General features: G+C 49.9%; 1 protein-coding gene across 1 annotated transcript; it reads left to right on the forward strand.

Moving 5' to 3' along the window:
• Positions 1-7,259: 7,259 nt before the first annotated feature.
• Positions 7,260-9,955, forward strand: FASTKD5 (FAST kinase domains 5). The gene is given in 2 exon segments (XM_074147782.1): positions 7,260-7,580; positions 7,582-9,955. Coding segments are annotated over 2 exon segments (2,472 nt in total). The 3' UTR covers positions 9,733-9,955.
• Positions 9,956-13,588: the final 3,633 nt, after the last annotated feature.

A 13,588-nucleotide genomic window follows, 5' to 3' on the forward strand; every position in this document is an offset into this window, starting at 1 on the left:
GAGGTCTATTTCACCTTCCCTCATGAGCAGGGAGTTAACACTATGTCCAAAAACTCCTGCCGAATTGCAGGTTTTTACTCAAATAAATCCCATCTCAGCTGCTTTGTCAGCATCGCATTAAAGAAACATTCAGATCAACATATTTTTCTAAAAAAAACAACAAATCCAGCACTTTTCCTAACACGAGCTTTGCTAGAGAGGTCTCCTGTCCTCTCATGACACAGCTGATGCCTCCCAGGGCAAAAGTGTGTGTGTCAGAGATTCAATGATTTCCCTCAGGCCAGGTTTACAGCCCAAGGTGCCATCAGCAACGCAAGGCTTTTATTACAGTTCACCACAACCAGCACGGCTCTCCTCCAACTCCATTTGGGTCTCCTAAAGAAGTGATTTCCTCAGTTGACAGAGGATAAAAGGCTGATGTGAAGGAAGAAGTGAAAAGGAAATTCACCTTGTAGAAAGACTAGGAATGGAGAGTGGGGCAGTGAGAAACCTGACGAAATTCAACAAGGGCAAGTGTAGGGTGCTGCACGTGGGGAGGAATAAACCCATGCACCAGTACAGCTGCTGGAGAGCAGCTCTGAGGAAAAAGATCTGGGAGTCCTGGGGGACAACAGGATGACCATGAGCCAGCAATGTGCCCTTATGGCCAAGAAGGCCAATGGCATCCTGGGGTGCATCAAGAAGACCGTGGCAAGCAGATTGAGGGAGGTCATCCTCCCCCTCTGCTCTGCTCTGGGGAGGCCCCATCTGGAGTACTGTGTCCAATTCTGGGCTCCCCAGTTCAAGAAGGACAGGCAACTGTTGGAGAGGGTACAGCAAAGGGCTACAAAGATGATTAGGGGACTAGAACATCTCTCTTATGGGGAAAGGCTGAGGGACTTGGGTCTTTTTACTCTGGAGAAGAGAAGGCTGAGGAGGGATCGGATAAACACCTATAAATACTTGAAGGCTGAGTGTCAAGAGGATGGGGCCAGTCTTTTTTCAGTGGTGCCCAGTGACAGGACAAGAGGAAATGGGCACAAACTTGAACATAAGAGGTCCCATCTAAACATGAGGAGAAACTTCTTCACTTTGAGGGTGGCAGAGCTCTGGAACAGGCTGCCCAGAGAGGTGGTGGAGTCTCCATCTCTGGACACATTCAAAACCCACCTGGACACGTTCCTGTGCAACCTGCTCTAGGCGGACCTGCTTTGGCAGGGGGGGTTGGACTAGATGGTCTCCAGAGGTCCCTTCCAACCCCGTATCATTCTGTGATTCTGTGAATGGATGCAATTGCTAAGTGAGTGTATGTGCCAAGCCCTGCTTAATGCACTTACACGCTCAAGGCCTTATTCAATTAGCGTTTGCCAATGCTTAAAGCCCACAATGGACAGGAGAGAGATGTCTGGGCACAGCAGAGCCATGAATATTTGAAATGCTCAAAAGCTGTCTAGCCACAGCCCCGGCCAACTGGCTCTTGGTAGACCTGCTGGAGCAGGGGGTTGGACCAGACGACTTCCATGGGTCCCTTCCCACCTCAACCCCTCCAGTTCAGTCGGTAAGGCTGCAATGAAGGTGTACCTCCACCACACTCCTTGGTTCATCACCCCACTCCACACTGGCATGGAGCAGCCTGAGGCCGTGCTCTGGCTGTTGTCTGAAAAGTCGGATCCGTTGCACGGTGTGCAGTAGCCAATCTCACAGGCCAGGATGAGACATGGATTATTTATTTCAGAGTTGCGCCAGGCTGGGTGCTCAGTGGTTTCCCACAAAGCGAGCACACCTATCAGGACTCTCCGCATGACTTTTATACGCATTTTACATCATCATTATAATATTAGTACCATCTACCTGTATTTGATTGGCTAGTTATTTACAAAGGATTACACAATCAAGTTATAGTTACCACGCATGCTCAAAGGAAAGGTCTTCTTGACCTTTGGGCGTGAATTTTAGTATTATAATGAAGATAGTTCAATTTAGGACACTAAGAATTTTCACTTTCCTGCCAAGTTGGCTAAACTTCTCAAAATATGTAGTAGTCAAGATTAGTACCATCTTCAAGGTCCTTATGCTCGTATGTTCCAGGATGTGCCTCCTTGAGAATGATTCAACACTTGCCTCCCTTGATTGGGAGTTATTACATTAACTCATGCTTGACAGATTCAAGGATAGAATCCTCATTACTGGTGAAAACACACATAGGTCCTTTCAGCGCTCGATACTAATAACATTTCAAGGACACGTTTTGGTAACATGGCCACCAGCCAGGATCCTCTCATTGCCCCCTGCCCCCCCAGGGCCGGACGCTGCCCCGCTGCCTGCAACCCGCAACCGCTCCCTGTGAGGCAAGGCCACCCCAGCACCCCACCGGGAAGACGGGCCCGCCGCGCCCAGCCAGGCCGCAGCCGGCGGGGCCCAGAGATCGGCTGCTGCGGGCTGGGACCCAGCTCCCCGGGGCACCCCCCGAGCCTGCAGCCGCCGCGCCCCGAGCCGGCACCGAGGAGCCGGAGGGCGCCCGCTGGGGCCGGAACCCGCCGCAGGGCACCGACATGGCGGGCCCCCACCACGGGGCAGCCACGTGATACACACTCCCCCGTCACATGACCCCCCCCAATCACGTGGGGCCGGGACGGGCTGCGCGCTGCCGCGGCGCCACCTGCCGGCCGCGCGCCGCTCCTGCCGCCTCCGCGTCCTCGGCCCCGCTCGGCTCCCGTACGGCCGGAAGTACGTCTCCCGTCAGGTGGCCGGAAGCGGCGGGAGGCGACGAGGGTGGCCGGGCGGAGGGGCTGGCGGGCGGCAGGGCCAGAGCCGGCAGCGGGCGCCGGGCCCCGGTGAGTGCGAACGGGCAGCGCGGGCCGACGAGTCCCCTCTCCTTCCCCCTCCTGTTCCCATCCCCTTCCCGGCCCCTCAGGCCGGGGGAAGGGGGGCAGAGGCGCATGCGCGGAGTCCCCCGCCGTGCCCGGGGGCAGCAGCGGCGGGGGCTGCGCTGCCCCATATGCCTGTGGGTCTAGACATAAGGTATATATGTAGGTACAGCCATACGGGTAAGTAGTGGGGCTCGGGTTTCCAGCGGTGCCCGCTCGGGTTTCCAGCGGTTTCCAGCGGCCGGGCCTGCCGCCCGCTCTGCCCCGGGGTGGCCGAGCCCCTCGTCGTGCCTGCTGCCGTCTGAGGGGGCAAAGGCACAAACAAGTGACGGGTTTGCATTCTGATGTAGTAATCTGTTGGGGGGAAAGAATTCCTTTCATGCTATTTTTCTCTTCAGCCCGGGTGCAGGTGTTAACTGTACACTTTTGGCGAAAACGAGCTGTTTTACGCCCAGCATTTCACTGCTCGGATCTGAAGTTCCTTCCATGTACTGAGGAGATGCCCCATCTGCCCTTTTGCTGTCAGTGGTGCTGGGATGTGCGGGACAGGGTGGTGCGCCGCAGCAGTGGGTTGTCTCCTAGCGTGGATCCTGTGAGGGTTTTCCGTCGCTACTGAAAGCCCCTTTGTGTGTTTCAGAGGGACAAAAACCACAGACAACATTTTAGAGTGCACGTGTATCCTCTTTCGCAGAGTTGATACTCCGAGGCGGGTGGCATCCCTCCAGGAATGTTGTTTTCCTGGTGTTCAGCTAACGCTCAGCTGTGCAGTTGCGCTCTTGGCTGAGAACTCAACTGTAAGTGTGACACACACACACAGACACAGATGTTTATATCCCAGAAGACCTTCACAAAGTGCATTCGCAGCCTGCAAGGCCCAGCTCCAAAATTCGCTTTCTGAGTGGCTTTTTGGAGTCACTGGAAGTGAATTTTCTGAAGAGACTTGCCCAGAGGTGGGAAGGAGTTTGGCTGTGTTTGAACAAGGAGAGAAGATCAGTGGGAGAGCTGATTAATCAGGGTAAGAGAGAGAGGAAAATCGAGGAGAGGTGTAGGTTGAGTTGGAAGAGAAATGCTGTAGAAACTTAGAAGAACATAAAGATTTAGGTTGTGGGTGGGTGGGTGGAAGTTATGGGCAAAAGGCAACTTGCACCCAGCCTGTTGTTTCTTTCAAAGGTGCTTGAAGTACCTCAAGCCAGCCTGACCTGACTCCCCTGTGTCTGGTATTCTCTTTTTTTTGCTGGATTTGGAGCAAGGGAGGAGAGAAATATTCTCTTTACTGAATAGCTTCCCCAGTGCATCACAGCTTGACGCTAAACTGTGTGGATGGTTTCTTTAGCAGCACACGACATTTGCCTTTGGAGCTTTCAGTGTGCAAATGCTGTGACTTTGGTTCTTTGTCCTGGAGAGGGGCTGTCCTCACTGAGAGGAGTGTTTCTGGTAACAGTAGAGTGCTGAATTTCATAGGTAGCATCACCTTTCCACGGGAAATAGAACTTGTTTAAAATAAATGACATGTTTCTCCGTAGTGCTTGCTTGTCTCTCAAAACAGAAAAATAAATAGAGGACATGCAAAATAGAGTCAAACAAAAAAGTCTGTCAGAAAGCCTAGGTAGGATAAACTTTCTCTTATCCTAAGTCATTTTTGTAGCTTGAACCAGGCCCTCTGAGTGTCCTCCAGGACAAGCTCTGTGAGGTGCTAGAAGAGGGGACAATGATGGAAGGGATGGGGTCGGGTCTCCTTCCCCCAGCCACGGTGCAGATCTGAGCCTTGCCCACTTCACAGCTGCCTGTTTCCAGCCACACGAAGATGGCGTCTATCACTCGTGACCAGCTCAGGCTGGACATCACAGCCAGTAGAGCCAGAAAATATATTTTCATCACACATTTCTATGTGCTAAACAGGAGAGCTTTGAAATCCAGCTCCTGCTTGCTGCTGCTGACAGCTTTGTGAGGCCTGGGCTGTGCTGTAGCATCACAGCTCTTGGCTCGGGTTTTGCTGTCCAGGTTCTTGGGGGGCTTTTTGTCTCCACACTCACAAGATGGTCAGTGGTAGGGAAGGGGTGGAGTCTCTCCTGCCTGTCATGATTTGATTTCTCTTGTGGGAAGGGGATGGTTACAGCCTTGTAGCTGCCTGGTTGGCAGGGAGTAGCGCAGCTGTAGGGGTCAGCAGTGCCTGGGCTCTGCCTGGGGTCTGTGGAACAGAGCCGCATCTGCACCAGAGGGCTGCCCCATGGTGCGCCTTGAGATACAGATAAAGTGTCCAGCAAGCTTAGTGGTTAATGAGAGTCTCACAGTATTTATCAGCCTTTTACTACTCTTCTTAAAAATGCATTGGCCTCTTTCTTGTACACTCCTCCTTGCATGGCTGTCTCCAGAAATCTTCCCTTCAGCGTGCCTTCCTTCTTTTCCCCACCGAGCCCCCTGTTCTCCAGCCAAGTTGCTTTTTTTCACCTTTCTTGCTGGGGTGGCTGAGGTTACTGCTCCAGCAGCTTTTCCTCGCCTGCCAGCTGATGGTTACTGCCCCCAGGAGCAGAGGATGCGAGGGCTCTCTGAGTCAACACAGTTGATCCCAGAGGGCTGAATTGAGCCACTTCCCTTTGCACTGGAGCAAATTGGGAGCGCTCCCATGCCAACTCTGTGCTGAGATGCTGTCCTCAAACAGAAGCCAAGCCCCAACATGGCAAAGGTAAAGCTACCTGGGGAGAGAATGGCCTGCAGAGAGCAGCAGGCTGCTTGTGCCTGTGCCAGATCAGAGACGTCTCTCCTGCCTGTTACTGCTTTTGCTGCTGTGGGGAGGTTCAGGGCACACAAGAGGCAGCTGAGGCTGCTGCAGGCAGCCATCCCCTCAGCAGGCAGCACCCCACGTCTGTACCAAGAGGAAGCAAAGACCATCACTTCATCTCTCCTCATCCTTCCTCCCTCTCCCCTTACCCTCCCTTTCCATCTCACCCTTCCTTGGGAGGAGCTGATGCTTTGCTGTTGCGATGCATGAATAGATCATCTAATTGATAATGGGAGTTATGGGGATTCTTGTACTCAACAAAAAATCCAATTTATGTTTAGCCAGAGCTAGTTGTGATTCCCCATCCCGTTGCAGCCCTCTCCTACTCAGATAGACCAAACCCAGAGCATTCTCCCCACCTCTTCTTCCCCCAAGGTACCCATTTTACTGCTGCAAAGCTGAGTTTGCCTGCACTGATTCAACGTCTTGATCTAGCCCTAATCAAGTATAAGCAGAGCTCAGAGGGATGTCCATAAAGGATTTATTTTCCCCATGTGGGGAGCACAGAAGCGAATGCGAATCACTGTTGCAGTGTCTCTGCCAGGCTTCAGCTTTCCTGATTGCTTGGCACCCTGTGGTAATGAGAGCACGAGGGATTTTAAAGAAGTTGAAAACGCCTGGTTTAATGCATTTTTGGCGTTTGCCACATGTTGTGGGATAAGGGTGTGTTACACAGAGCGCTGACCTGGTGATTTTTTTTTAATCGGCATCTGAATCATCATAAACAGGCTCGTTTGGCAGCTTGTGCAGGCTGGCAGCGCACAGCTTAACTCCTGACAGATTTCTCATCCTCACCCTCTGTGCTGTAGCTGGTTTAGGCAGGAGTTAGGAAGGCACCTGGCATTTTTAAGCGTTCTGTACCCTAAAACTATGGGCAACGCTCCCAAGTCTGAAGTGTAAAGCTCTATTCCCTCTGGTTCTCAACTCAGGGTGTAGCATCTCATAATGATTTGTGTTAAGTCTGCCGTACTCTTCCCCAACTTTGTTCTGGGACCACATTTCTCCTTTCAACTAATCTTCATCTGCAGGTTCTGGGCCAGCATTCACTCTGTGGATTGGTTTTGCGGAGACTTCGCTCTCAGCCTCCGCATACTGTCTCCAGATGTAAAGAGTAGTGCAGCACCCTGCATATTTTGACAACTTCTCGGGTGATGGTTGGTATTTCAGATTGTGGTGACCAAAGCAGCAGAATGCACTGTTTGAATACAGAAAGTCTATTGAAGCTGCAGCTCTACTGCAAAACTATGTTTTCATTGTTTAGAATGAAAGAAAAGCAGTGGGGTCTCTTGAAAAAGAGATGACTTTCTCCTTAACTCCCACAGTCTCTGCCAGGTTACTCGTAGCTACTGAGTAGCAGGTAGTACCCGACTGCTGTGTACCCCAACTTCGGGTGTGTGAGGTCACCTGGGTGCTTGTCTTGGACCGCTTTTGCATGAGGTGATGTTCGATGGCGGCTGCCTTATGGCTTTGCAGGGAAGCAGCTGTCCTGGCGAGGGGAAACACTGGCATCGCCTCACTTCGGTAGCGTAAAGGATAGTTTAAAAAGTGCTTCATGTTAGGTGGAAGCCACTCATTCTTCGTCTGCCCTTTTTTCAGTACCTGGAAGCAATTCTGACCCCAGTAAATTGTGATCCATGGCTACAGTGCTAATATGCCGAAGATTTCCAAGACTGAGCAGGGTGACTGCATTTTCGACTACAGCCAAGTGCAAGGCCGAGAGCAGAAGCAACAAAAGTAAGCAAAACAAGGAAGAGAACCCAGAAACAGCCTACACTGGAACCGAATCTGCGGCTACAATCCAGTTGCTGAATCCACTGGACTACAGAGTATCGTATAATCCATCTGCTTATGCCAAAAGCAGAGCTGCCTCTCAGCAGCACGCTGCTAGGAACAGTGGCCAGGCTCTCGGTGACACTTTCACCAGCACTGGCACCGCACAGGTTCAGCATACAGTCGGTACCCGCCTCTTCTCAAGCTTTGCCACCCGTCAGAAATGCCCTGCCAAAGCCCAAGTCCAAACCACTCGAGCAAACCATCTCAGCACAGCTCTCTGCGGCACAAACCAAGGAGGAAGCAGAAAAGGATAAAAAAGAGATGCATGACTCCAAGGAGGACCCTCGCATGTTTCAGAAGGGGAGACCTGAATACAGATCTCTCAGCTATGACAGGTTTGAGCCAATAGAGACCCTTCCTTTAGAAGAAGGTGACTTGATTTTACACAGCGTGGCCATATGCAAGGGCAGCCAGAGCCCAGGAACTATCACAGATTATTTTCGCAAACTGAGTCGTTTGCCGGTGGAAAAACATGCAGCATTGGTATCCGAAATCAGGTTTAATATACTGTGTCGTCGTGCTGTCAAAAGCATCAGGTTGTTCAGTACTTCAGATCTCATTGATATTTTAAAGGCTTGTGTTCGTTTGGCTGTTCCATCCACCCACCCTCTGCTGAACGCGTGCGAGAATGAATTCTGCAGGCGGGTGTGGGACATGAACCTGGACCAGCTGCTGCTGGTGGCTGATTACTGGCGCTGTCTGGAGCGTAGTGTGTCTTCCTACCTGAGCATTTTGTTCAGTTATGCCAACATGCACTGGAAAGACCTCACTTTGCCCCAGTTTGTTCAGCTCGTTTATATCATAGGTGAAGGCCGGAGGTCACCTGTGGACTTGACGCAGAAGATGGAGAGCATGATTTTGAAGTACTTGGACTCCTTCACCTTGGAGGAGATGGGTGCTATCTGCTTAGGGCTCTTCAAGTCCCTCAGTGGTATCTCTGACCACGTCATGAGGAAAATTGCAGACAGAGTCTCCCTGCAGATGGAAGACATGAGCACTTATGCTTTGGTGAATGTGCTTAAAATGCTCCGCTATACTCGCATGGACCACTTACCTGTCATGAAGGAACTTGGGAAGGTTATTCCCGCTCGGATTCCTACAACAAACATCCAAGGCATCATGCACATCACTCTTACCTGTTCATCCCTACACTACTTTGACGAAGGCATTATGGCTGCTGTAGCCATGTCTTTGCCTTCTAAGGTGACTTACTGCCGAAGCAAAGATGCTGCCAAGTTCTTGTGGTCATTTGGATGTCTGGACTATGAACCTCCAAACGAGGAAGAGTTTTACTCCAGCCTGATAGAGCAGATGCATAGAAAACTCCATGAATTTAGGAAGTTTCCAGAACATCTCCTTACTGGTTTGCTTGGCCTGGCATTTGTCAAACGCTTCCCAGAGGAGCTGATAGACTATGCTTTGAGGCATGAGTTTGTCAAGAAAACAAGAAGTAGTAAATATGAGCTCAAAAAGGACCTGTTCACGCTTGGTAAGAGTGTTGAAATTGAGTGCCCAAGCTACCAAGGGAATCGCCTTCCACCTCAGTTTTATGAAGAGGTTACCGAGATGATTTTGAATTTTGCAGAACAGGAAATCTATGTCAGGCCTGAAATTGTGGAAGCCACATCTCTTCTCGAGAGCATGTTAGGTGGCCCCGAGTATGTGAAGAGCCACATGATCCTGCCTCACACAAGATCGAGTGATCTGGAGGTTCATTTGGCCATGGATGGGCATCCCATCCCTTTCAACTTAAAAGACCCTGTTGCAGATAAGAAACTAAAAGACATTGGAGTTAGTCTAACAGATGACTTAATGACTCAGCTTATAAAAGGCAGATCTAATAACCAGTCTCCTGTGGAATCGGAAAATGAAGCCAGGACTCTGGGTCAGGAGAGAGGAGAAGAAGTACAAACTCCATGCGTGGGGGATCGTGCTGTGCTTTCAGGTGGAGCTCTTATTGCAGATGCCAGATTGCAAGTTGAGCCTAAATTGGGGTGCTGTCTTGAAGCCCCCCCATCTCTTACACTGAATGGGCAGCCTCAGGAGGTGAAACTGGCTATTCAGGTGTCCAACCGAAACCACTACTGCTACTGCTCCAAGCGGCTCTTGGGGCTGCACTGTCTGAAACGGCGGCAGCTGTGGCAGCTGGGGTATGTGGTGGTTGAGCTTCCCTTCTGGGAATGGTTTCCTCTGCTCAAACGCACACGTTTGGAGAAACTGAGCTACCTCCATTACAAAGTGTTCGACCCAGCGCTGCTTAGCAGGGCTGGCTAGTCGGGTGTAGTGCTTGCTCAGAGGCTGACAGAGCCTCCCATATGCATCTCTCTTTCCAATTAAGATGGTCTCAGAGTGTTGGTTAAGTTTTTGGCAGGTGCTCTGTGTGCTCAGGCTGCTTTGCTATGTTAGTCAATTCTGCTCTGCTGACAGTCATGTGTCCCATGCTCTCCTTTGGTACATAGATCCTCAAATGCTTCCATGACAAATAAAAACTCCTGTCCTATTCATTTTTCTCTGTGATTACTTTTTTCTCCGCCCTAAATGAAAGTGGATGGATTTGGTGACACTGAGAGCAGAACAGTGATATCTGGGAGAGAATTGGGACGGGTTTTAGTCATGAAGCTGACCTGGGTGCCAGCAACACACATAGGTGTTTCCTTATTGTTTCCATCACTATTGAGGTCGGGCTGGTGGGCACGCAGTCTGGGTTTCTCCTTTCGGAGCTGTGTATGAGCAGGAGAGATCACAAAAGCTGGGTGGTGAGATGGAAGCTGGGGCTGAGGGTTGGGGTGCTCTGACCCTGAGACATTAATTTCATGTTCAGCTCTCAGCAATGCCTGGCAGGGAGGGTTTGCATCCTGTTGACCCTGTTGATAATGTCTGCTGCTCAATGGGGATGGCAGAGCCACCTCAAGGCGATTCCCCTTCCTGGGTAACAAGTCCTGTGCAAACTAGAGTGCAAACATCTGCTGTGGAGGCTGTTGGTTTCACCCTCTGTCAGGTGGCTCACCGTGTTATTTTCCTGCTCAGGATGCGGCCTGGGGTCTGATTTCTGCAGGCTGTTCTGAGGGCAGAGTTGCTGGCTTCTTCCTGAACTTGCAGGTGGTGATTCTCTCCGGAGGAGGTATTTTTCCTGAGCTGCACAGGGCGGGCCCTGAATCTAACCAGAGTTGCAGGGATTATTTCACAGGGAGTAGCAGGTGAAACTCATTCCCACTTGCAAAGGCAGCCAAGCTGTTCTGGCTGTTTTGCAGTGTGGTGTTTCAAGGTATACTGATGTGGAGGATGGGGAGGAGAGGTGGCGGTAAGCAGGTTGCTGTCCCAAGACAAATATTGTATGTTAGCTCATTTTGGCTGCCTGGTTTAAAATGTCTGGGCTAGTTTTTTCTTCTCCCTGTAATACTCAGTGTTATGGAGCACCTCAGTTCAATGTCCACTATACACATTCCTTATTGCAGCAGCTCCTTAGTCGTATGTAGGACCATGGGACAAGGACACCAGGAAGGCACTTAATGACTAGCTCCAGAAAGCCTGGTTTTAAATTACTTGTCCAAGACCACAGAGGATTTTGCTGGCATAGAAAAGTACAGAGTACAGTCCTTCAGGTCTGCATTTCACTGCCTCAAGTCAGAGGATCTTCATTTACCTTAGGGAAGGCACACGCTCAAGAGAGATGGACAGTTGTCTAACATCCTGATGGCACTTCACAGCCTCTGAGTCCTTTGTGATCTTTGAGTTGTTTGTTTTGACAAGTAACGACTTGTAATTCAGTTTTGTGGGTGTTGTATTTTTAAAACGTTCATAAATTCAGAAGCTCCTTTGTGCCACAGCCGTGTGAGCTGTCACTAGTACAGGAAATCTCCACACAAGTTTGGGGTGCAATGGCAGCAGTAGCCTTAGGAAGCCATATCTGCTGCCTTGTCCCATTCTTTTTCCAGGGATTTTCACAGTCTGCATTTCCCCAGCTCTTTCTTTAGCCCAGGCTCTTTGCTAGAGGGGTCTTGGGTTTACTAACCTCATCTGATCCTGGCTGCTCCTCTGATCTCTCTCACCTGCTTTTGCCTGTCCCTGCTGATTCTTGTTCCAAGCCTGCTTCTTTTACCTCAGCCAGACCCTTTAATTTCGTATCACTGTGTGTCCAGCCAGTTCTCGCTTTCCTTCTTTACACCGAAGCTTAGTCCCAGTCTCTTTCCAGTTTTTCATTTAGTCTGTCCCTTCATCCCCACTGTCTGTCTTCTGAGTTGCGTTTTCATGGAAAGAGTAAAAAAAACGCTGTGGGTAAAAGCAACTCAGTGACCAGCTTTTGCTGTGAAGCAAGAGTGCAGGAGAGCTTTTCAGAAGAGGAAAGAGCAGTGACTTGGACATGCAGAATAATGCGTCTTCGTACTGAGATGTTGAACCTTGAAAAATTAGCCTGAGCTGTTTAAGTCTGTCAGGGTCATAAACAGGTAAGAGAAAATCCTATAGAATATACCAATATATACATACGTAGCTCCTCGTGCCACAGAGCAAGGCGCAACTGAATTGAAAGACAGCAAGTTTAGTGAGAGAATAAATTGTTTGTAATTAACCAGACCTAATTGCACAGATTATTAAAAACATGGTAGAGAAGGATGAAGATTTAGGACGGACGCAACCTCCATAACAGCCTTAGGCTTGGAAGAAGACGTGAGTTTTTCCTGAGGAATGGCTTGCACACATCCATGATTTGCCTGTCACGAGGCAGCACTACGAAAGAGGAGGCTGCATGACCACAAGGTCCATGGGAGAATTTGGCACCCGCCATAGGCAGGATCTCGGTAGACAGCAGCTCATGAGAAGTGAGTTCTTAAAGCGCTGAGTTTGCAGGGATGCTGAGGTGAAGGTGCCTCTCCCCGCTCACCGTCATTCAGAGAAGGTCTCACCGAGATTTGCTAAATGCACCAGTCTGGTCAGGTGGGAATGGAGAAGTCTTCAGCCCAGGAAATAGATGCGAGGAGAAATAGAACAGAGGGCGAATCTTGAGTCATTCCAAGAAAAAGAGCAGAGAGAGTTGATTTGCCATTTTTTGTAATACCAGCACTGACGACCAAGCTGATTTACCAGGCAACAGGTTCAAAACAAACCAAAATGGGTAGTTTTTGTCACACAGCCTGTAGTTAAACCGACAGTCTTACTCCCACAAGATGTGGGTGCCAAAAGTCAGACCAGTTCAAAAGCTTGTTTGAACAGTTCCTCACTGGCAGCCCTGTGCTCAAAGCCTCTCAGGCTCCGAAAGCCAAGAAAGTAGTGCTGGAGGAGCGTTGGTTTGAGCTTCCCTTGTTCCTGCGTTCCCTGTTGAGGAGCAGGAATTGCTCCTGATGGCTGTCAGACCAAATACTGGTCTGTAAGTGCTCATCTGGCCCACTACAGCTCTCTTTAGGTTTACACCTGCTTTGATCAAGCATTGGCATTGTAACCTCCAAGCTCTGCTCTCTGCACGCTTGGCTTCTGTTGTGTTGATTTTTACATGTGGGATTTGTACTCGGATACCTCATTTCTCTTTTCAGACTGTTGCTCTCGATGGCAGGCAGAGCGGGCTGTACCCCCACACTTAGCAGGCAGGCGAAACAAGCTCGTTAACGCTCTGCATTTCAGCAGCCGGACTGACGTGCCCCCAGAAGGCCAATTTCATTTTGGCTGAACTAACAGCTTCAGTTGAAAATCATTAAAGGGATGCTTGTTCTTGAAGACAGCGGTGGGTTCCTGATTTGCAAGGTTGCCCAAGGCAATGACATATTAAAACTAAGGTTAATGTAAGGTTAAAACTCTTACCTCACAGATAATTTCATTCTTAAAAGGCATCTGATATAACCAATTTGAGTCATATTTTTTTCAATGGAAAAGAAGGTGCGTTCACTTGAGTTTCTTTAATGAACATTGTCAGAAAAATCAGCTGGGTCGGTGTTAGAGCTATTAAATGCCCTCTGCTCCCTTGGAGCTATTAAATACTGATTATTAATATTTGTGTTTAATCTTAGCTTACATCTGAGGCTCCCGAAGCCCTCAAGAAACATTTCTCTTGTGGCAGCTCTTAGTGCTGACTGGTGTTACCCTTGTCCTGAGAGGCCCTGTCTGAGCTTGTTGTGTTCGGTGTTGTCCAAGAGCTCAGGCA

This window comes from Numenius arquata, chromosome 5, assembly GCF_964106895.1.
Source record: "Numenius arquata chromosome 5, bNumArq3.hap1.1, whole genome shotgun sequence".
In the NCBI taxonomy this organism is placed as follows: Eukaryota; Metazoa; Chordata; class Aves; order Charadriiformes; family Scolopacidae; genus Numenius; species Numenius arquata.